This window comes from Pinus tabuliformis, chromosome 2_1 (genome assembly GCF_031772625.1).
Source record: "Pinus tabuliformis cultivar Carrire ecotype Pingquan chromosome 2_1, CPIR1, whole genome shotgun sequence".
Taxonomy (NCBI): domain Eukaryota; kingdom Viridiplantae; phylum Streptophyta; class Pinopsida; order Pinales; family Pinaceae; genus Pinus; species Pinus tabuliformis.
Window position 1 is genome coordinate 41,689,339 of NC_142299.1, and position 24,517 is coordinate 41,713,855.

General features: G+C 39.9%; 1 protein-coding gene across 1 annotated transcript in view; it reads right to left on the minus strand.

Moving 5' to 3' along the window:
• Positions 1–24,517, minus strand: part of LOC149198681 (dihydrolipoyllysine-residue acetyltransferase component 1 of pyruvate dehydrogenase complex, mitochondrial-like) — a 286,422-nt gene that overhangs the window by 217,919 nt on the left and 43,986 nt on the right. Inside the window, exons 3-4 of the mRNA XM_089402112.1 lie at positions 23,413–23,470; positions 23,292–23,325 (exon numbers count right to left, since the gene is read on the minus strand). Coding sequence (XP_089258238.1) covers positions 23,292–23,325; positions 23,413–23,470 — 92 coding nt within the window. The remainder of the gene's footprint in view (positions 1–23,291; positions 23,326–23,412; positions 23,471–24,517) is intronic.

Consider the following 24,517-nt stretch of genomic DNA (forward strand, 5'->3'; position numbering starts at 1 on the left):
ACAACTTTGGGTCATCAAATCTTCCCTCAGTATTTGTTGCTCATAACGATGAAGTGAGCAAACTTTGGCATGAGCGATTTGGTCACTTAAACTATCGCTCCCTTCAGCATCTATGTAAAGAAAATATGGTGACAGGTCTTCCTATGGTATCTTGCAGAGATGGTGTTTGTTCCGGATGTGTACTCGGAAAACATCATCGGGACAGTTTTGAAAAACGTGCCTCTTGGCACGCCTCAGCCCCTTTACAGCTTGTGCATAGTGATTTATGTGGTCCACTTCCAGTTGTGTCATTCTCTGGCTGCAAGTATTTCTTAACTTTCATTGATGATTTCTCCAGACCAGTGTTTTACAACCAGGCCGAGTCAACTCGGAAACGGCCGGGTCAAACCGAGCCATTAAAAAAATTTGCGACCAGGCCAGCAAACCGGCTCGGTTGACCGAGTCAACTATGACTCGGCCTAGTCATCCAATGACCAGGCCGAGTCATAGTTGACTCGGTCAACCAGGCCGAGTCCGTATTGACCAGGCCGAGTCAATGAAAACCGGCTGGGCAGGCATAAAAGACATAAAAAAATTCATTTTTTTGGTATTTTTCAAATGTTTAATGGAGTTAAAGGATTCCAAACTGTTTAATGCAGTTTAAGTCACATATGTTTTAATATGGAATCGAAATCTGCCATATATCTATTATCACTGTTGAATATTCAAGTGTGAAGGGAGCTGAGTTTTGCTGTATGTGTTTCCTCATTCCACAATTATTTCAGATCGTGTCCATTGTTGGAGTGACATGGTTATGCACTGATTTTCTGAGCTGAAGAGTGAAAGGGCTGATATCACTATCATTGTTGAAGATACAAGTGGTCAATCCCTTTGAAATAAGCCCAGGTTCTTCATATTTGTTTAATGTACAGATCTTATTACAGCTAGTAAATCTGATATCTAGATTCTATATATCAGTCTATATATAAGGTATCGTCCAAATTACAATTGAAATGTCAAACGATGCCCTGGATGAGGGCCCACTCTTGCACTCAACAGAATACCTAAGAGACTCAAAGTTACAAAACAAATTAATGCAAAAAGGACCTAAACAGTACTATGTTGCTGGTTATAAGGCCTAAAATCTGCAGTTAATATAACTTTTCCTCAAGCCCTACTACACATGTCCGAGCCCTAAACACTTTACTTGAGTCTTCAGTGCAAATGATTATCCATAGTCAAGCATAAGTCCTGTAGTTCATTGTTAGTGGATGTCGAGTTCTTTGGAGCAGGTCTGTAATAAAATTCTGGGTGTGCAATTGAAAAGGAATCCCAACCGAATCACAAGGGAAAAAGGAAGAGAATAGATCTTAAGGATAAAAATTTAAAATAACCCTAGACTCAAGGTAAAACAACACCAACGGATCAAAAATACAATAAAGTTCTGAAATTATACTCAAAGAATTACCCAAACAAATTCCATTGGAAATTTGGAACACACAAAGGAATACAAATTGAAACCCTTACCTTGACACCTAGAGCTACTGTATATTTTTTTCACTGTTCTGATGATGAGGATCCAGACTCCAGAGATTGGTCGAGAGACTCGAGATGATCTTGGCTCCTCTGGCAGTAGCTACTAGCCAGTAGTAGTGTAGCTGCTAGCAGTGCTGCAGTAGTACTAGTATTGGAGTCTGGTCACCATCACAATTTACTTTTGTTGTAGAGGCCATTTCTAGCCTCCTTGGTTATTTGTATTTTGTTTTGAGTCTTTGATCATGTATGACAGTTGACTATGTATTGCCATTGGGTACCATTTTGATATAATGGATTGGTTCATGAGCCTACTTTGATCATATGTTGTCTTCCATCTATATTATAATGCTGTGTGTTTGGACTTTGGAAACATGAATGAAAATCTTTAAAATTATGTTTTTTTATAAAAAAAATAAATATTTAATGTATTTTTTACAACGACCGAGTCATTGAAATCGACTAGGCCGAGTCATTACCGAGTCGAAGTCGGAGTCGGAGTCGATCCTCGGCCGAGTCGGAGTCGTAAAACACTGCTCCAGACACACTTGGGTATACTTCTTAAAACTCAAGAGTGAAGTATTTAACACTTTTTTGGCCTTCAAGGCCTTTGTTGAAAAACAATCTGGACATCAAATTCTTAAGTTAAGATCTGATAATGGCGGAGAATATGTTAAAAATACATTCATCAACTATTGCACTGAGAATGGAATTCAAATGCAACATATTGTTCCACATACTCCACAACAAAATGGTGTAGCTGAAAGGAAGAATCGCACCTTAAAGGAAATGGCTAATTGTATGCTACAATCTAAAGGACTTGGTCTTTGTTTTTGGGCAGAAGCAATTAATTGTGCAAATTACATAATAAATCGCACTCCTACTAAGGCTTTAAAGAATATCACTCCAGAAGAAGCATGGAGCTCAATCAAACCAGATGTAAGTCACTTTCGTGTTTTTGGAAGTGAAGCGTGGGCCCATATTCCAGATGAAAAGCATAAAGCTTTAGAACCTAAGAGTGAAAAATGTACTTTTGTTGGATATTCTGAAGATGTCAAAGGCTATAGACTTATTCCATTTAAGTCCAAAAATGTTATCATTAGAAGAGATGTAAAATTTGATGAAAATATATCGGCCTGCGAGCCTAGTCCGGCGGATGTGCCACCTCTCCCTATCTCTTCTACCTTTGAAAACATTTCTTCTTCAGATGATGAAAGTGAGGATGACAATCCTCCCCCACCATCTCAGGATCCTCCTTCAGCTCCTGAGCTTCCAAAATGGGTTCGTGCTACTCGAGATGCAGCAGGTGATCTTGCCGGTGATCCTACATATCAGCGACGCACACGTTCTCAGTTCGAGAGAGCCTCTTCTTTACTGGCTCAAGCTCCAGTAAATTATGATCCTGACACCTTTGCAGAAGCTTCAGGCCATCCAGATTGGGAAGCAGCTACGAATGAAGAATATCATTCATTATTGGCAAATGATACATGGGATCTTGTTCCTCTAACAAAGGGACGAAAACTTGTTAGATGCAAATGGGTTTACAGAACCAAGTATGGACCAGATGGGAAATTTGATAAACATAAAGCTCGTCTTGTTGCTAAAGATTTTTCACAAGTTGAAGGCATTGACTACACTGAAACCTTCTCCCCTGTTGCCAAAATGAACTCTATCCGCCTTGTTCTTTCCCTTGCTGCCTCTTTCAAATGGGAAGTCCATCAGATGGATGTTAAATCTGCCTTCTTGCATGGGGACTTGCATGAAGAAATCTATATGGAACAACCCATTGGCTTCATACAAACAGACTCCAGCCTTGTATGTCGACTTAAGAAATCCCTTTATGGTCTCAAGCAAGCTCCTCGGGCTTGGTATGCCAAAATGGATAGCTTTCTTTTAGAATCTGGCTTTTCTAGGTGTCATTCTGACAATACTGTCTACACCAAGAAAGTGGGCAACTCTCTTATCATCCTTGTTCTTTATGTTGATGAGCTTATCCTTACTGGTAGTGATCCCAACCTTATAAACCATGTGAAGTCTAGCCTTAAAAGGAAATTTGAAATGACAGACTTAGGACACTTACACTATTTTCTCGGTCTTCAAGTCTTGCAATCCAAGGAGGGTATTTCTCTTTCCCAATCCAAGTATGCCTGTGATATTCTACGCCATTTTCACATGGAAGACTGTAAGCCAGCCCCTTCTCCCTTTCAGTCTAGAGTCAAACTTTCAGTCACTTGTACTTCTCCTAAAGTTGATGCTACCTTATACCGTCAACTTGTAGGAAAACTTTTGTATCTAACCCATACTTGTCCTGACCTTTCCTTTGTTGTTGGCCTTGTTGCTCGGTTCATGCAAAACCCCCGTGAAAGTCATTGGAAAGCAGCTAAAAGAATACTTCGTTATGTTCGAGGTACAGTTCAGTTTGGGATTCATTACAGTGCCGAAGCATCTCCTCTATTGGTTGGTTTCACTGATTCCGATTGGGCTGGTGACCCTGATGATCGGAAGTCTACTGTCGGTTATGTGTTCACTCTTGGTTCAGGACCTATTACATGGGCTTGCAAGAAACAAGGTGCCATTTCTCTTTCATCAGCAGAAGCAGAGTATCGTGGTGCCGTAGAAGCTAGTAAGGAAGCCTTGTGGCTTCGTCAGATCCTGTCAGAGTTTGGCTTTGAGCAGCAGCATCCAACTACACTTTGGTGTGATAATCAAAGTGCCATTCAGCTATAAAAAGATCCAGTCCAACATCAGCGCAGCAAACACATTGAACTGCACATGCACTTCATCAGAAAGCTCATTCACGACAATGTTCTTGAAGTGAAATATTGTTCAACAAATGATCAAGTTGCAGACATCTTCACAAAGGCTCTCACAGAGGCGAAGTTCACTAAACTTCGATTTATGGTTGGAGTTCAGGAAGTTGTCACTAAGGGGGGATAGGCTCTAGTGCCTCCTTCCTTCTCCTATTGTGTCATATTTGTAAATCCTTCAATCCTATCCCAAGTTGTTCTTAAAGGGGGATGTTAAGATATTCCGACACATAGGAAATAGTTAAGTACAACTTGGTCTAGTATAGAGTTAGGTAAAGTGTGTTTCTTTACCGTTGTACATTTTGTAACTTACAATCCGACGGTCACGATATGTAGTGATCCGACGGTTCATTCTCTCCTCGGTATTACCGACACTTGATCCGTGGCTTGACACCTGATTGGTCCATGATTTCTATTTAAAGCGCATGGAGGGTCATTTGTAGGGTAATCCGTGCATGAGAGAAACATATGTAAATTTTCGTTCTTTTATTAATAAATTGCCTGAAGTGGCCGCGTTGGCTCAGGCCGTGGACTGTTTCCCTCTTTGAGGGTTTTAACCACGTCAAAAATACTGGTGTATTGATCTGCGATCTGGTTGTGAGCGGTGTCCTTTGGTGTTCTGTCTGAGGAACTTACCCTGTAAATTCCTACAAAAGAGTTGGTGCGTCCTGCCATTACACGATTTGCCACTACTTTCATATCTCTTCAATCTCTATTGAATTCTATGTGGGATGTGAAGAGCATGTTTCTTTCACAAGATTGGTGTGCTTTATCTATCAGCCGCAAACCAATGGGAGAGGGCTTATGCAGACTAGTTTCATATGATCAGAGCTTTTGGGCAGGAGTAGAGGAGGTGTGTGCCATTTCAGAACCTTTGGTGAGGGTTCTTCAGTTGGTTGATGGAGAGAAGCCAACAATGGGCTACTTGCATGCGGCCATGGATAGGGCCAAAGAAGCCATTCATGCTTATTATGAAGATAAGGGAGACGAGCGATTAGAGAAACAAGAAGTCATATGGAGAGTGATTGATGAGTGATGGAACAATACCCTCCATCGCCCCATTCATGTTGCAGGTATCTACCTCAACCCCGCATTTTCTTACTCCTGTGGTTTCAGATTTGATGCCGAGGTGATGGATGGATTCTTCACTTGTGTTGAGAGGATGGTGGCATCTGAACAAGAACGTGAAGATATTTCTAAAGAAATGGAGATATATAGGATGGCAGGTGGCACATTTGGTTTTACCATGGCTATTAAGAATAGGACGACCAAAATGCCAGGTAAGCTTCAATTTGTTTCAAGTTTAAAATTTCAATGTTTTAACTTTTTTTGTTATGTTTCTCATTTTTCTTTTAACTTGTAGATGCTTGGTGGACAAGCTATGGTGGCAGAGCACCCAATCTCCAAAAGCTTGCCATTCAAGTGCTCAGCCAAACATGGAGTTCCTTTGGGTGTGAGCGCAACTAGAGTGTATTTGACAAAATACACATCCAAAAGCGCAACAGGTAAAAAGAATTCAAATTAAATTTTTGAATTCATTTGATTATTTTTAATATTTAAATTTTCCAAGTACTAATTTACAATCTATGACCCTAATATAGATTGGAGTCCCAACGCTTCAATGACATGGCCTACGTCTACTACAATCTTTGATTGTGGGTGACACAACTTCAGAAAACTCTTGATGTGGAAGCCATCTCATTGGACAATATTGATACCACTATTGCATGGAGGGTCAAGACTGAGAGGCCGACCATGGACTCAATCCCTGATTGGTTAGATGTGGATCTAGAGGCACTAGCAGCAGAGGAGGTAGCAATTGCAAGGGAGGGAGAGCTAGAGGTAGAAGAGGAGGAGGAGCCTCAAGGTTAGGAGGCAGAGCAGGAGGAGGATGAGGAGGAGGAGGTGACACCATCTAGGATGGGCAACAGCAGCAGAGGACAGAGGCCACCTCTTTTATTGGCTTCTAGAGGACGACTGAGTCCATTTGTATCCCCAGGGGCAGGGCCTTCTTCCTCTAGAGGAAAAGGCAAAGCCATTCCCTATTCTCGTAAAAGGGGCAACGGATCTCAGTGACTGGTTACTTTATGACATGTAGATGACTCGTGATGTACATTTATTATATTTTTTGTTGATATTATGACTCTTAAGAATTGAGACTGGGACAGGACTTAAGAGTCAAGATTCAGGACTTGATTCACTATTTTGATATGTGATGTAGCACTAGACTTCATATACATATTATATATTAGCTTTCTTTACATGTTTATGTGGAAATGCATTTATTTGATGTTGTGGATACTTTAGATGCTAAAAAATATTTTTTAAATAAATGAATATTTTTGTATTTTTCTAATTTTGGCTACTTTTTCAAAAAACTCCAGACTTTAACGAGTTTTTCAAATTTTGGACCCTTGCTGATTTAATCCCGCCTTCAACATTTTTCACATTGGTTCACACATTCCGCCCCAAAACAAAATAACAATTTTTGCGAGGCAAATTCTAGCAACGTTATAACTGGGTCAATTTTTGTCTTATTTTCTATTATCACCCCATTTCGGAAATTCTATGGCCATTATTTATCCACTGGCATAGATCTAACAAAATTATAAGCACTCTGTCAAAAGATAATTGCCCCTAAAGCTATAGTTGGCTTAAGAAATATGCTCTAACCACACACGTGTAAAAATACTCCTCTAATGAAGTCTACATCATTGGATAAGGTTGTCATACCCTAGATGAAAAAATATATGGCAATGAAACCCTAGGTACATGAAGGAAGCCCTAGCAGTATATGCCATGGTGCCAAAAGGTTTTGCAATAATTGATATGGATTATCTTGGATCACTGTAGTTGGTACAAATGTGCGGAAAATTTGTGAAGAAGTCATTCAGGATATCCTTCCACCAGATTCCGACACTACTATCAAAAGCTTAGCTTCTGACATATCTATTGACCTTGTTGAAGAGTTTGAGCTGTTTGAAAAGCCAAAATCAAATCCAAAAAGTTACATGCTTTAAATGTGAAATCTAATGCCTACCCCAAATTGGAGCAGACCATGTCTCTAGTGGACAAGATTCAGTTTGTGCCTTTCCAGTTCTTGATAAATTGCAAAAGGACCATCCAGTTCTACCTGAAGAAAAACCACCTGAATTTCCTGCCTTGGACATTTTGGAACAGCCACCTTGTCTGTCTGTTGAGGATCTGCCTGCTCCTGAAGACTTGAGCCTTAAAAATGAAGCACGAAAACAGTCTATCCAAACTTCAGCTTGAAGCAAATGCATACATTGATCTTCCCAAAGGTGCTTTGCTTAAATCACCAGCAGATAAAACTGTGAAAGAATAAAGACAAAAATGTATTTTTTATAGCCTAACAAATCGGCCCTATCCAAGCCAACAGAGACATCCCTTCAAACATTCGAACAAGTATAAATATATAGTCGGACTCCTCATTCTTGCAAGCTACTCGGTAAGAACACAGTGAAGATTTGGATCTGAGATAAAAAGAAGAAAAGCAGAGAAAAGAGAAGCTAAGGAAGATGAAGGTTAAAGATTTATGTTGGGCAATTATTGTTTTAATTTTGTGTGGTTGGATTCTGGGATACACCTCTGTTTGAGCAGCAAAGGTAACACGTCTACTTGTGGAGTAAGACTTTTTCCTCCTATTACAGACCTTATTCACTTCACAGTTTGGTTGGGTTAAACCTCCATCAGCTTGGACTAGGCACATAAACCTGTGTTATTTACCTACAGCTGTGCACCTCGGACCTGTGCTCACTTGAGGAAAGGACTCGGATCTGGACAAGAGAAAATCAGACTTGCATTTTCGGACCTGTGGCAGACTAGTATCCTCGGACTTGTATTTACCTTGTGATTTGGACAGAACCTCACACAAGTCACATTTGTTTAGACCGGTGTTGTTTTCCAAACTCAGTCCTGTAGCATTTTAAATAAGAAGCTCAAAACTGTAATATCTCAAGTTGCAGGCCTGTGACCAGATTTGTATGCTCGGACCTGTAGCGGACTATTATTTTTAGACTTGTTCATCAACCTTGGACCTGTGGACAGAGAAGTCTCAAACTTTTAAAAACTATGGCATGTAATCTCAAATTTGTGGATAGAACAAATTGAAGCTCGAACCTTAGCAGCTCTGTCCTTACAATATCTCAGACCTGTGGTAACCTTGAAACGTAATTGTGCTAGTCGTATGAGCAGACTCCTAGCAGCTCAGATCTGAGACTAAATATCTCAGACTTGTGACTGTGACAAATTCGGCCTTGAGGACAGTGTTTTGGGATCTCTTGAAGACAGACTATTGAGCTGCCTTATGACACCCTTGAAGCAGAGTCACAGCATAGAAGAGCAGTTTTGAAAAAGAATACTTTGGAGCAAAATAGAAGAACAGTCTTAGAGAAGGATTGAAGAACAGTTGTTGTGAAGAAGTTTTTGAGATTGGGCAGACTTACCAAAGCAGAAGTCACAGTTACCTTTGGAGCTGAAGTTCACAGTCACCTAGGAGCAGTCTCTGTTGAACAGAGTTTTGACTCTTATTTCTGTGAAAACTTTAGAACTTGGAAAGTGCACGCTTATCCTCGGTCTTGAGAAACAACTTTGGTGTCCTTTGAAGAAGCCTCCTTTGTATCTCTTGAGCAGATTCTTGTTGGAGCATCCTTGAAGACCTTGAAGCCATCATTGAAGAACTGTTTTTGTGTAGTGTTGGAGAAAATTTATTAACTCTTGTTGAAGCAGTCATCTATGAAGCAGCATTGTTGAAGCCCTCATGGACTAGCTTTGCAGAAGATTGTTTGTGCAGATATGAAGAGTCTTCAAGATACATACTAGCCTTGTTGAAGATGACCTTGATGGACTAGCCCCTGTAGAATTTTGTAAAATTTGTTGAAGCAGATCTTGGAGTTGTTTTTCAGGACTTGTTGAAGAAGATATTGGAAGTCCAGAAGTATTACTAAAACATTTTTTGAAGAACTGAAGCAGAGGGTTGGAGCCCTAGAGGATTGGAGTCCTCACACAAGGTTGGAGCCTGAATTATTGGAGAGGATTGGAGTCCTCAAGAAGACAAAGTTGGAGCTTGGTATAGTACAGGTTGGAGCCTGGTTTGAAATTGAAGATTGGAGTCTTCATCTAGGATTGGAGCCCCGAAGGAATTATAAAAGTGATTGTACAAATTATTGTTGTAAAAGAGGATTGAAGTCCTCATTATTCTTGTTCATAAAATTGTTTTTTGTTGTACATCTTGTATTTGTTTCTATTAAGCGATCTTAATTGGTATAATATAACAATTGTAAAAGAAATATTGATTCACCCTCCCTCTCAGAGTTTCCAACATGCATGTCCTATAAAAATGGTCCATATGGCACATGATGATGATGTTGAATCCTTATCATCATCCAACACATTATCACAAGTCCCAACACAATGACATGTTATTAAATTATGTAATAAGGGTCAATTATTGAATAGACTTAGGCATTTAACTTTATGCTATATTTTTGCTTTTATGTCTTATTGATCAATTCCACATTCATAAAGTGGATTGACTCAGTGCTATTGTAACCTATATAAGAAAGTCTTCACTCGCTTATTAATTACACCGAATACAAAGAACTCATTACTTCTGAGTTATTTCTTGGTTTCTCTATATGCTCGTGTTTGCGTTATATGGTATCAGAGCCAAGTTACCGAGCCATAGAACTGTGAGAGGGTGAAGATTCGAGGGACTGTTGTCAGTAGTCAAGGACGGAGGGATCGCTATCGTAGTACAATGGAGAGCCAAAATCTCTTCGGGTCAATCGAATAACTTTGCAGTTTTAAAAACCCGCACTCTGCAAACGTCATTTTCAGCAGTAGAATCTTTTTGTTGCAATTTTTTTGTGTACGGAAGAGTCGTACGCTACCCTGCAGCTGCCGCAAATTCCAGGTTGAAATTTTTTACCTAGCTGTCAAAGAGCCGCCAATTTCTGTCCAAGTTCAGTCGTACAACTGTCAAACAGCCGTTCGGGCTGTACGATTGCTTTAGAACAGATTGGATCTGTTTGTACCTTCTTTGTGGCCAGATTTGCAGATCTAGCGTTTTAGTTGCTAATTTGTATATTTTCAGTGGGTTTTGAGGAGGATGTGGTCAGTTTCGGAGCAGATCTACCAAGTTTGACTTGCATAGATGGATTCTTTGACCAATATTATGCTAGAAGGCAGCAAAAAATTCTCTGGGAAAAACTACAACACTTGGAAGCAAGGAATACTGGCAATCTTTGAGTACCATTGCTTAGATGAAGTTGTTCTCAGAAAAAATAGGTTATGGGCCCACCACGCTTCCGCTGTGCAACTCTGATACCGACCCAAAGTTGCGGGTAAAGATCAGGACAAGTTTGATGGCCAAGACAGAGAGGCCATGATGCTTATCAAACTGTCTGTTATTGATGCAATGCTTCCTGAAGTTTAGGCAGGAAAAACTTCAACAAAAGTTTGGCAGCATTTGAAAGATCTTCATGAGACTACTGACAAAGGGCGAGCTTTCCTTCTGAAGAACATGTTCTCGATCACGATGGGTGAGGGTGCCTCATTGCAAGAGCACTTGCTCAAAATCAAGGACATTCGGGATCAGTTGCAAGTCATTGGTCGAAAGATGGAAGAAGAGGATATGGTGGTTATCACGCTGAAAATCTTACTACAAGCCTATGAGCACTTGATAGAAACCCTCAACATCACTACTACGAATGTTGACCTGAAGTTTGAAGAGCTTTGCAACAAGCTCTTACAACAGGAAAGATGGAAGAAATACTTCGACAGCAATACTGAGACAGAGGGTTCTAAGCAAGCCTTTGCGACCAATTACAAAGGCAAAGGTGAAGGGGTCAACAAGCAATCCCAGCACAACAGAGAGGATGGATTGCAGGGACAAAAGACCATCACTAGTCATTATTGTGGCAAGACAGGCCATGTGAAGAAATATTGCAGGAAAAGGTTGGTTGACCAGAAATCCAACCAGGGAGGGCCTCAGCAAAAGGTTCATGTTGCAAAACACAGTAGAGAAGGAGTCAGCCATCACATATCAGTGCAAATCATCTGCTTGGTATATTGATTCTGGAGCTTCACAACATTTCACCAACAAGTAGGATTGGTACACAGAGTTTGCGTCATGTTCATTCAAGGATTCTGTAATCTTTGGTGGTGGGGCAAAGTACACAGTAGCTAGTAAAGGTAATATTCAGATTTATTTTAGAGAGAAAGCCTTACTGTTTCTCAATGGCTATTATGTGCCAGGTATGGAACTAAATATGCTATCAGTTAGTCAGATTATGAGGCATTGCCCCAATCTAGATATCAACTTTAGCAATCATAAACGTTATATTGTTGACAGGGACACCAAGGAAAAAGTTGCTCTTGGTGTGGAGGATCATGGTTTGTTCAGGTTGGTAAACGACAGGTCAAGAACATGCATTGGCAGCTAAATCTGCATCAGATATCAATACACTATGTCATCTGAGGTATGGGCACCTAAATATGACTTATCTCTCTCAGTTGGCTCGAGAGAAAATGGTCGATGGACTTTTGGACATACCACTGAAGATCCGGGGAGTCTGCGAATCTCGCCAAGTTGGGAAGCGACATCAATCACCTTTTGATGAAGGACATGCTTGGAGAGCACAAAGAGTCATTCAGTTGGTTCATGCAGACGTTTGTGGACCAATGAACACGTCATCAATCATCGGTGCCAGGTATTTTCTTATGTTTGTTGATGATTTCAATAGGAAGATGTGGGTGTATTTCTTAAAATTGAAATTAGAAGTGTTTAATGAATTTCAAAAGTTCAAAGCATTAGTGGAAAAAGAGTCAAGTTGTCACCTCACCACTCTTAGGTCCGATAATGGTCGCGAATTCTATTCCAAAACTTTTGTGCTAGTCATGGAATTAAGAGACAATACAACACACCCTAGACTCCGCAACAGAATGCAGTGGTTGAAAGAAGAAACTGCACCATCATGGAGATGGCCAGATGTATGCTGCAGAATATATGTGTTCCACATAGGTTTTAGGCTGAAGTAGTCTTCACAGCAACTTATCTGCTGAATAGATCTCCAATGATGGCGGTGAAGAAGAAAACACCAGAAGAAGCACGGTCTGGTAGAAAGCCCAAAGTGAGTCATCTCAAATTCTTTGGATCTATTGGTTACACTTGGGTTCCAGCTCAGAAAAGAACCAAGTTAGATCCAGAAATTAATGCTTATAGGATACAGTGACACTCATAAGGCTTACAGGTTGGTTGATACAGCCACTAATCAAGTGACCTTCAGTAGAGATGTTGTTGATGAGGATGTTGGACCTTTCCAACCTTCTTCTGCGTCCAGAATTACCGAGCACCCAAAGGTACTAGCAGATTCAGGTATCAGGCTTCAGGCAGCTCCACCTGAAGGGGTGGAAGGTGAGACTCTTCGTTCGATAATTTTTTATCTTGACAGTCTGATTCAACGGTCATATGGCATGACTACAGGTAGCCCAAGTCATGGTGGAAATACTGATTTGGGTGGGGTGGATCCTAAGAAAAGACCCAAATGGTGGCATAGCACCATTGGTGATGTTCGGATAGGTGAAATGATCGAGTGACGATCATCCAGAGGAAAAAGCATACAACAACCATCTATGGTTAACTTTGCTCTTATGGCCACTCTACAAGAAATCTTTGAGCCACAACACTTTGAGGAGACAAAAGGAACATCTGAATGGGAGAAAGCCATGGCATCTAAACATGAAAGTTTGATGAAAAATCAGACTTGGGATCTCACATCTCTTCTACCATGGAAGAAACCCATTGGCTGCAAATGGGTCTACAAGGTCAAGTATAAAGCAAATGGTACACATGACAAACATAAAGCACAATTGGTTGCAAAAGGATTCTCTCAGCGAGAAGATATTGATTATGAGGAGACCTTTGCTCCCACAGCAAAGATGAGCACCATTCATCTTGTTCTAGCCACGGCAACATAGTTTGGCTAGAAGTTCCATCAAATGGACGTAAAGACTGCCTTCCTCATTGGAGATTTGCAGGAAGAAGTTTACATGCAGCAAACACAGGAGTTACAGGTTTCAGGAAAAGAGCACTTGGTCTGTCGACTAAAGAAGGCTCTATATGGCTTGAAGCAGACACCTCAAGCGTGGTACATAAAAATTGACAGATATTTGGAAAAACAGGGGTTCCAGCGGAGTCCTTCAGATTCCAACATGTATGTTAAAAGAGTACGTAATGATATCATCCTCCTAGTTATATGTGTAGATGATATCATTGTCACGGGTAGTGAGGAAAAGGCTATAGAATAGATAAAAAATAATATAAGCAAAGCTTTTGACATGACTGATCTAGGCCTCCTATACTACTGTCTAGGTGTAGAAGTCTGGCAAACACGTAGCAGCATTTTCATCTCACAATCAAAATATGTCAGGGTTTTGTTGGATAGGTTCAGAATGACAGATTGCAAAATCTCGTCTACACCAATGGAGAAAGGACAGAAACTTTCAGCCTAGACCGACTCTAAGGCAGTTAATGAGTCCATATACAGGCAACTAGTGGGGAGCTTGATATATCTTACAGCCACTAGACCTGACTTATGTTTTGATGTGAGCTACATTTCCAGATTCATGACAGCGCCAAAAGTAGAGCATTGGACTGCAGCAAAGCGGGCACTGAGATATGTGAAAGGGACACTTGAATTTGGCATTCTGTATAACAGAAGCAAAGAACCTAGGTTGTGTGGATATACAGATTTAGATTGGGCAAGTTCTATTGATGACAGAAAATCCACTTTTGGATATGTCTTCAGCGTTGGCACAGGTGCAGTCACATGGACCAGCAAGAAGTAGCATGCAGTAGCCCTTTCCTCAACAGGAGCAAAATATCGAGGAGCAGTGAAAGGAGTGTGCGACGCAATTTGGCTCAGAAGGATGCTATCAGATATGCATATGCAGCAAACAGAGCCCACACCCATCTTTTGTGACAATGAAGGGGTGATGAAACTTGCCAAAAATCCAATCTTCCACGAGCGATCCAAACATATTGATATACACTGCCATTTCATCAGACAACTTGTTGAAGATAGATCTTTTGAGCTACAGTACTGTCCCGCAGAAGATCAAACTGCAGACATTCTTACCAAGCCTTTGGGTCCTGAAAAATATGTAAAATTTTGGGCTAAGCTTGGTGTAGTTAGTAAATTGACTGTTAAGGGAGGGTATTAAATTATGTAATAATGGTCAATTATTGAATAGACGTAGGCATTTAACTTTATGTTATATTTTTGCTTTTATGTCTTATTGATCAATCCCACATTCATAAAGTGGAATGACTCAGTGCTATTGTAACCTATATAAGAAAGTCTTCACTCTCTTATTAATTATGCCGAATACAAAGAACTCATTACTTCTGAGTTATTTCTTGCTTTCTCTATATGCTCATGTTTTCATTATACATGTATCCTAATGTGGTGTCACAAATCCCAAGAAAAATGGCACGAATCTTGAGGCATGGTGCACAAACACCAATGTAGGGCACTCATGTATAATAGTGAATCAAATATGAACACAAATCATTAAGCAACGCACAATAAGTAATCTCTTATAACAACATAATAACATAGGTTAATTTTATAATTTTCCTAATTTGGCCATGGTGGGACAATTTTACCCCTATTACGTGTATTGATTCCAAAGTTTAAAAGTATTTCCTAGCTCACTTGGTTATAAAGATGTAAAATGATGAAATAACTTATGGAAAGGGGTAAGGGACTTTATGTATTGACCTTCACAGTCATATCTAATGATGTATAAGGTCTTTGAACTAGTCCAACTAGCATTTCAGGGCTAGGAGTCTTCATTTCATACATGCAAGTCTTTCTTTAGACACAGCTTTGCTTAGAGTCGCCACTTGGACACTTTCTTTATTTCCCCTTGTGTATTTTACCTCTGATTTCTTAGCCCTTTTCTTTAGATATACACCCTTGGCATAGGATTTTAGGGGATTTCAGTTTTTTGCTTTCACTCTCTTCACCTCTAGCATTTTTTAGCTTTACTTGACTTCTCTTACATTTTCTTCTATTTGCTTGATTAGACCTTGTTGGATGACATGTAATGAATCAACTATGACTGATACTAGTTTATTTTTATCAGAGGGGATGGAAGTGAAAATAGAAAGATGAAAAGTATTAAGTATGTTTAAGCTATGAAGTACGCTAACCCAATTAGGTCACTAATAGTAAAAAATTACCCAATTCCTGGCAACATTAAGGACAAGTATGTCCCCCCACAGTACACAAGTCAATAATAAAAAATGTATTGTTAAGACATATTAAATCATACCCAATGTTTATTACTTTCACAACAATGTTAGAAACCATCACACTGCATCTAAGCAAGGAACCCCACACATGAAACCATAGCACATCAAGTGAAAATATTATGCATGAAGTAACATCTGTGTGTGCACATAACATCTGAGGTGTAAAGCATAAGAATCAATATACCATGGTACATTCATCTGATAGTACTCATGGATGATGTAAGGCTGGATGATCATATATCCGATGGAAGAACTGGAAGAACAACTCTCAATCAACTTCATCAAGCGGCATCAATGTACCCCTGAAAGGGTGGTCTGGAAGAAGTTGCCCTTGAGGGGGCAACATGTGGAATTTATGCTACGCGAAGCACTGATATGGCTCTAAGAAACATGCTATGGACTATTTGAGATAATGCCAATGTGTCAGAAGCTCTATCCTTGGTGAAAGACTAAATCAGATCTGCTTATGTGGCCTTTTAAAATGCGTATTTAGATGATGCAAATTTGATTCAGACTCTTTCTTGAAGAAATTTCAACCCACACTGCAGTTATCAGTTTTCCTTATCACTCCATGCATTTAGTTTTACATCCAAGCATGATAAAAATTCTAAAATCTGGAAATGACAATATTTTTCTGAAAACACAAATTTAGAAATTTCACAACTGCTGGAATTGCAGAAATAAAACACAGCAAAATTATGACAGCCACACACAGAAAATAACACAGTTATTTTGGTCAATGTGACCCTGGAAAAACCCCCTACAACTCTTGGGGAAAAACAGTTTGAGAGCTCTTCTTTATTTCTAAAAATGCTTTTACAGAGAAACTGAAATACACAGTAAAAATTCCAGTAGCCACAAATTACAACTTATCTCGATTTCCGTTCTTGAACTCCACCTCAAAAATCGTGCCAATCAGCGAATAGCCAAAACAAAAATTTTCCAGCAATAAAACAGCATTAAATGTTGTACAGTCTGCCTCGATAAACGTGCCCAAAACCTATTGTATAGATTTCAACAATATGGCTACCTTGAAAATCGTGCCCAAATCTACCTCAAAATTCGTGCCCTTGCTACTATCCCTCTTGATTTTTATGTCTTTCTCCTATTGTACGATTTTGCCTTGGGATGTGTGCCAATAAATGTTGTTGCCCAGATTTGCTAAAATGTCTTCTTGTTGCTCTCCTTCACTTCCTCATTGCTCATAATTTTTCTCTTTTCTCTCTCTTCTCTTTCTCTCAAATGCTCATGAAAGAATGAATTGATCTTCTTCTCTTCTCTTCTCCTTTTACTCTCAAAATGGCCTTTTGGGTTACCCTAAGATCTAATGGCTGATATTCTCATTTAGATCTAGGGATGAGAATAAATGTGCATTTAATTCTCACTTTCTATTTTTTAACTCACCCACTTGAATAAAGACCCACTTAGCATTTTATTTCCATAGTCACTTTTTCACTTTCTAATTCTTCATTGACTTTAATAAAGTCACCTTTAAATTAGAATGTAACTTTATCACTTATAAAGTCACTTTTAAATTAAATTGACTTTACCACTTATAAAGTCACTTTAAGAGAAAAGTAAAAATAAATTTGGACACTTTTTCCTAGGCCAAAGATCAATGCCTTAGGGAACCACTTGTCCTCTGGTACCCAAATTTTAACACTCCCTCTTACCGAGGAAAGTGTTCCTCAGCACTCCCATCTTGTCTCTGAAGTAAACATGTTTGCCCAGTGGTAAGGCTTTGGTGAAAATGTCCGTTACCTGCTCATTTGTGGAAATGTACTCAAGCTTGACAGCTCCCTTTTAGACATAGTCTCTAATGAAGTGATACTTGATCTCAATATGCGTTGACCTGTCATGAAAAACTGGATTCTCCGTGAGTTTTATGCAACTCTGATTATCACATTAAATTACTAAAGGTCTCAATGCCTGACCAAATAGACCAAGCAACATCTTGCGAAGCCATATGGCCTCACAACTAGCCAAACTAGCAGCCATATACTCTGCCTCAGCGGAGCTCAATGCAATTGACTTTTGTTTCCGGCTGATCCATGACACAACTGCCAAACCCAACCCAAAACAACACCCTTCCTATCTGAAGCCCAACCTGCCCAATCTGAATCAGTGTACCCTGCCAGTCTCACTCCATCACACTGTCTATAATCTAGACCAAAATCCACAGTCCCCTACAAGTAACAAAGAATGTGTTTTGCAGCCACCCAGTGCATTCTCTTGGGCTCACACATGAACTGACTCATAGTGTTAACTGCAAAACATATATCTGGTCGAGTGTTAACCAAATACATCAATTTACCAATCAATTGTCTGTAGAGAGTAGGATCCACCAACTCGGAATCAAAAGCGTGAAGATTATTCCAGTTAGTGATCATAGGTGTAGACATGGGTTTGCAGTCCTCCATGTGAAATCTGCTAAGAATATCCATAATGTACTTCCCTTGTCCCAGGAAGAAATGCCCCTCCTCCAGCCACACCTCCAATCCCAAAAAATAATGCATCGGGTCGATATCCTTCATCTCAAACTCTGAAGCAAGATCTCTCTTGCAACCCTCAATGAGTCTCTCTACACCAGTCATGATCAAGTCATCAACGTACAACACCAGAATGAGAGGCTCCTCACCCACCACAATGAAGTATAGGTTCGGATCAGCCTCACTCTTTGTGTAACCCAACCCCTGCAAGTATTTATCAATCCTCGAGTACCAAGCTCTAGGAGCTTGCTTCAGGCCATAGAGTGCCTTTTTCAATCTGCATATATGGGACTCCTTCCCATGCACCTCAATGCCCTGCAACTGCTTTCCTCCTAAATGAAGCCATTGAGAAATGCAGTCTTCACATCCACCTGGTGGATCTTCCAAACCATCTTTGCTGCAATCGATATAATGGAGCAAATATATGTATATTGAAATATGGGAGCAAAAGTCTCCTCATAGTCAACTCCCTCTACTAGTGAGAACCCTCTTGCCACAAATCGAGCCTTGAACTTCTCAATGCTGCGATCTGCAACATGCTTTATCTTGTAGAGCCATCTGGAAGTAACAACTAATTTACCTTCAGGCCTCGGCAGTACCTCCCAAACATCCTTCTTCATAATAGAAGAATACTCCTCCATCATGGCCTCTCTCCAGACTCGCTGGCTGGTTGCCTCCTCATAACTAGAAGGCTCGGAGTCAACAATGCTTGTTACCAATGCCATGTAATTATAGAACCACTCAGTTGGTTTACTCTCTCTAACCTATCTCTTTGGCCCAGCAACTGATGTGGCCTCGTGCAAGGTATCTTGAAGCCACTTGGGCTTCCTCTTCCTTGAGCATACTTCTCCCACCGGAGTGAAAGAATCCTCATCATCATCAAAAGCCTGAACTCCTGAAGGCCTGCCAACTGACCTCATGCCTGAATCTATGCCTGTAGATGTTGAAGTACCGTGCGAACTGTCCATTAGTGGACTACCCTGTGAACTGCTCTGCGCACTGCCCTGCATGTTGCCCGAAGAACCACCCACCTGACTCTAAGAACCACTGCTCACTGATGGACCTGACACTGTAATCGATGTACCTCCTGATCCCTGACCACTGGATCCCTGTGACTGACTCAGTTGTTCCTGAGGGTCTGGTGACTCTGGATACTCTAACTCTCGTGACCTCCTAAAAGCTCTCTCCTCCTCGAACTTCACATCCTGCCTGTCAACCACTTTCCTCTACGCAGGAGTATAAATTCGATAAGCTTTCGAAGTCTCGCTATAACCCACAAAGATGCCCTTGTCTGCAGTGAGCTCTAGCTTGGTCATGTTCACGTTGGGGACATAGGAATATGTAAGGCACCCAAAGATACGAAAGTGCTCAGCATTAGGCTTCTTCCCAGAAAAATCCTCCTTCAGAGTCACATTCCCAAAGGCACGATGTGGGCTCCTGTTCTGCAAGTACACAGCAGTGTTGCAGGCCTTTGCCCACAAAAATAAAGGTAACCCCTGATCATGAAGCGTGGCTTTGGCAACCCCTACAATGGATCTGTTCTTCCTCTCCGCAACCCCATTCTGCTGGGGGTTGTAAGGAACTGTGAACTCCCTCCTAATGCCTACCTCAGCACAAAAATCAACAAACTCACCAAGGGTATACTCCCCTCCACTGTCCGACCTGAGGACCTTGATCTTCCTACCAGTCTGGATCTCCACAAGAGCTTTGAACTCTTGAAATCGCTTGAAGACTTCACTCTTGGTCTTCAAGAAATAAATCCAGGTCGTCCTGGAGTGGTCATCAATGAATAAAACATAGTACTCATAGCCACTCAAGGATACATGAGACATCCGACCACTCACATCGGTATGAATCAAGTCAAGGATCCTGGTCGCTCTGTTGTCACTACTGGGAAAAGGGGATCTAGAAAACTTCCCCATAGCACATCCTCTGCATACATCAAGGTGATCAGAACAAAAATCTGGCACACCAGTGGTGATCTCCCGCAAGGCCAAATCTCACACAACTCTGAACTACTAGATTTGTTATCGGTCCTGTCTCAGGTGCTGCTACTCAATGCCATCGAAGGCTGGAATGAGAACTCGTACACCTTCGCATGGCGCACACCAATCACTCTAGCTGAAGATGCTGGAGTTCCCCTAGGATATATAAGCACCTGCCCTCTCTGAACAACACATCATACCCTCTATCCTCAAGTGCTGAGACGGATATCAGGTTCTTCTTCATTACAGGCACATATAGAACATATGACACTTTCAAGGGAGGTTTGGATCCCCTATCAAATGTCAATGTCCCCACACCAATTGCTCTAAGAGTCTAACCATGCTATGATCACCAAGTAGTACCTCCATATCAGTATCATCCTCTGAAAGCTCTGAGAAGTACTCTCTGACTCCTATCATGTGGCGAGAAGCGCCACTGCCAACATACCAAATGCTAGAAGATGCTCTGCTAGTAGCAGGGAGTGCACACTCCCTCTGAACCTGTATGGCAGGTGATCCTGCACTAGTGGCCTCACAAGCTATGAACCCAAACTCCCGATCAAAGCTCTCTGAGAAGCTCTCTATCTCTGCAGAAGTTTCCATGGGTTTGTCTCTCCCTTTCTTGTTCTTCTTTTTCGGACACACAACAACATAGTGTCCCAACTTTTGACAATTCCAACATTTGACTTTGGAATAGTCTTTCTCCTTGTTCTGCCCTTCTTGCCTCTTGCTAACAATGCCACACTGTAATCCACCTCCACATGTTTGGCTACCCTAAGATGGTTCTTTCTGATCTCATTCTGAATGCAATCATCCCACAACCTCTCCCAATCGGGAAGGTTTTCCCGTGCAACAATGCCATCCACAAAATTCTCCCAAGTCGTGGGAAGACCATTCAAAGCAATCCTCAACAACTCAGTGGGTGCAATGATATCACCTACAGCTGCCAACTCATCCCTCACTGAAGTGATCTTTCTGAGATATGTTGTAGCAATGTCAATCTTAGCCATTTTAATGGCCTTCACTTTCTCCTTTAGAATCATTTTTTTTGTTTTTATTTGAGCTTTGGTAAACACTGGTCAAGGTTGTCCACATCTCATGTGCATAAGTCTTTCCTCTCACATGAGGAATGACATGATCTTTGACTCCTTCCAGAATCAATCTTTTTGCTTTAGCATTCCTTTTGTTAAACTCTGCCAACTGTACAGGGTCAGCAAGTACTGCTATTGGGTTCTGTGTGGTATTTACCATAATGCCCCAGATTTTTGCTTCCTCAAAGATGTTTTGGATTCTCTCCTTCCATGCACTATAATTGTTCTACCCATCCAACTTGTCTTCAACTCTCAAACCCAAAGACATGTTTCATTGTCCTACCAAACTGAAATTTTCAAATCTGTGGTAAAGGTTCTTGTTTTCTGTGTGAAAATCAGCTTGCTGTAATTTTCACTTTGTTGTCCCAAACTGCACTTTTCAGCCAACCAAACTCTGATACCATGAAGAAATTTCAACCCCCACTCCGGTTATCAGTTTTCCTTATCACTCCATGCATTCAGTTTTACATCCAAACATGATAAAAATTCTAAAATCTAGAAATAACAATATTTTTCTGAAAACACAAATTTAGAGATTCCACAACTGCTGAAATTGCAAAAATAAAACACAGCAAAATTATGACAGCCACACACAGAAAATAACAAAGTGATTTTTGGTCAATGTGACCTTGGAAAAACCCCCTACAACTCTTGCGGAAAACCAGTTTGAGAGCTCTTCTTTATTTCTGAAAATGTTTTTACATAGAAACTAAAATGCACAGTAAAAATTCCAGCAACCACAAATTACAACTTATCTCGATTTCCGTGCTTGAATTCCACCTCAAAAATCGTGTCAATCAGCAAATAGCCAAAACAAAAATTTTCCAACAATAAAACAGCATTTAATGATGTATGGCATGCCTCGAAAAACGTGCCTGGAACCTACTGTACGGATTTCAATAGTACATCTACCTCAAAATTCATGCTCTTGTTGTTGTCCCTCTTCCTCGGTTTTTGTGCCTTTCTCCTACTGTACGGTTTTGCCTTGGGATGCGTGCCAATAAATGTTGTTGCACAAATTTGTTGAAATGTCCTCTTGCTGTTCCCCTTCACTTCCTCACTGCTCATAAATTTTCTCCTTGCTTTCTCTTTTCTTTCTCTCAAATGCTCATGCAAAAAATGAATTGATCTTCTTCTCTTTTCTTCTCCTTTTACTCTCGAAATGACTTTTTGGGTTACCCTAAGATCTAATGGCCGAGATTCATTTAGATCTAGGGATGAGAATAAATGTGCATTTAATTCTCACTTTTTATTTTCTAACTCACCCACTTAAATAAAGACCCACTTAGCCTTTTATTTCCATAATCACTTTTTCACTTTCTAATTCTTCATTGACTATAATAAAGTCACCTTTAAATTAAAATGTAGTTTCATCACTTATAAAATCACTTTTAAATAAAATTGACTTTACCACTTATAAAGTCATTTTAGGAGAAAAGTACAAATAAATTTGTACACTTTTCCCAAGCCCAAAGATCAAAGCCTTAGGGAACCACTTGTCCTCTCGTACCCAAATTTTAACATCTCTCTTAAATACCAATGCCGGATAGGCATTACCATACAGAACTGATTGGATTCCTCTAGAGATGCTGCAATCTATCACAAGAAGTTGAATTAGGTCTATTCTGCTTTGGAGTAACACACTAATTTTATGGAAACTCTGTTTTGCTGTTGTAAGCAACCCTTGCTTGTAACTTGTACTCATCCACAACTAATCACCTTCAACATGCTTTTCATGATAGGGGTGAGCAAGGTGATAACAAGTTGAATGGAAGCATTTTATTCAAAGAAAAAGAATGTCATTCTAAACATTAATAAAAGGCTGGAATCATATGTTGTGTATCAAGTATTCCGCTGAAAGAGTGATCATATGGAGAGCTCTAGATTGAAACTAGTGAAGCCACGGTTACCAGAGGTTATGAAGAATCACTTTGAACTTTGTATTCAATAAAAAGAATTCAGCACTATAACTGTGAATTTTGACAGAGATTTGATGCACAAGTACCAAAGCTGAACATAAGCGATCCTTGTGCAGACCATAACTAGTTGTAGATGAAAGGACTCACCACTTGAAGAGAACTGTCGACATCCACGATGCAACTGCAGAGAAACATTTACTAATTAGCTCAAATCTCACACCATTTCCATAAGTAGATAGAATCTGTAAAGCAATCTTGGACTCCTTACCTCAAGTTCTGAAACTAGCTTTTGCTGAACACCATTAGATGACATCAGCAAACCATACCTGCAGCCTCAGATAGTGCCATAAATAATGGAACAGACTGGAATAGATCATATGTTTCCTAAAGATAGCACGAAATACTGGCTACCTAAATACTTGATAAAACTACACTACCAAATGATAAGGTGAGCATGCTTACATCGATACATGTGTTAAAAAATTGTGCTACAAAACAAATAACATACTATTTTGAAAACTATTTCAATTTATTACATCTAAACTTGACAAAAATCCTTTCTTTCAAAGTAAACAAGCAACACAGACAGAAATATAGATTATAAATATGTCCACTAGTAGCCAAAATTTCACATATTATATCAGCGTGAACCAGTCTTTAAGATGTAGAGCCCAGGAGTGTTAACACAACACTCTGATACTAGGAATAATTTGGTAGAGGATCTAGGTGCCCTTAGGCAAAGCAATGTTACTTGGGAGCGGGGAGCGGGAGCGACCATTTTCAGAAGCTCCCGGTTTGGGAGCGAATCGGGGAGCGATTTTTTAAAAATATATATATTTTTTAATTTTTGATACATATATGTCAACAAAAACATGTAGAATGATGAAATAGACATAAAAAACATAAAAAAAAAAAAAAACATAAATTGATCATTGAACCATATCACATCAATCATCTAGAAATTATAATCGTCATCAACCATGTCCACAAGTTAGTAAAATACATATTACAACTGCAACATATTGAGTCTTATAAATCATGATTCATCAAATTCAATATTAAAGTTTCAACTTCAAGCTTTCAGAATTGAAAATTCAATAACATTTATCATCATTGATCACCAAAGTAACAAGTTGTACTTGTAAGCCAAGTTTAACCATTACAAGAAGTAATATCGAAGATATTTCTAAGTCCTAACTTCTAACTGTTAACATGATATGAAATGTTAAAAATTTATAAAATGAAACATGAATAATGAGAAGAAGAAGAAGAAGAAATTATTTTAACGTCCACGAGGCTAAAGATAGCCTATGGGACAGATTGCTTTTTCATCTGCTTGATGTATTCGGCCCTTTTTTTGTGAAGCTTCACAA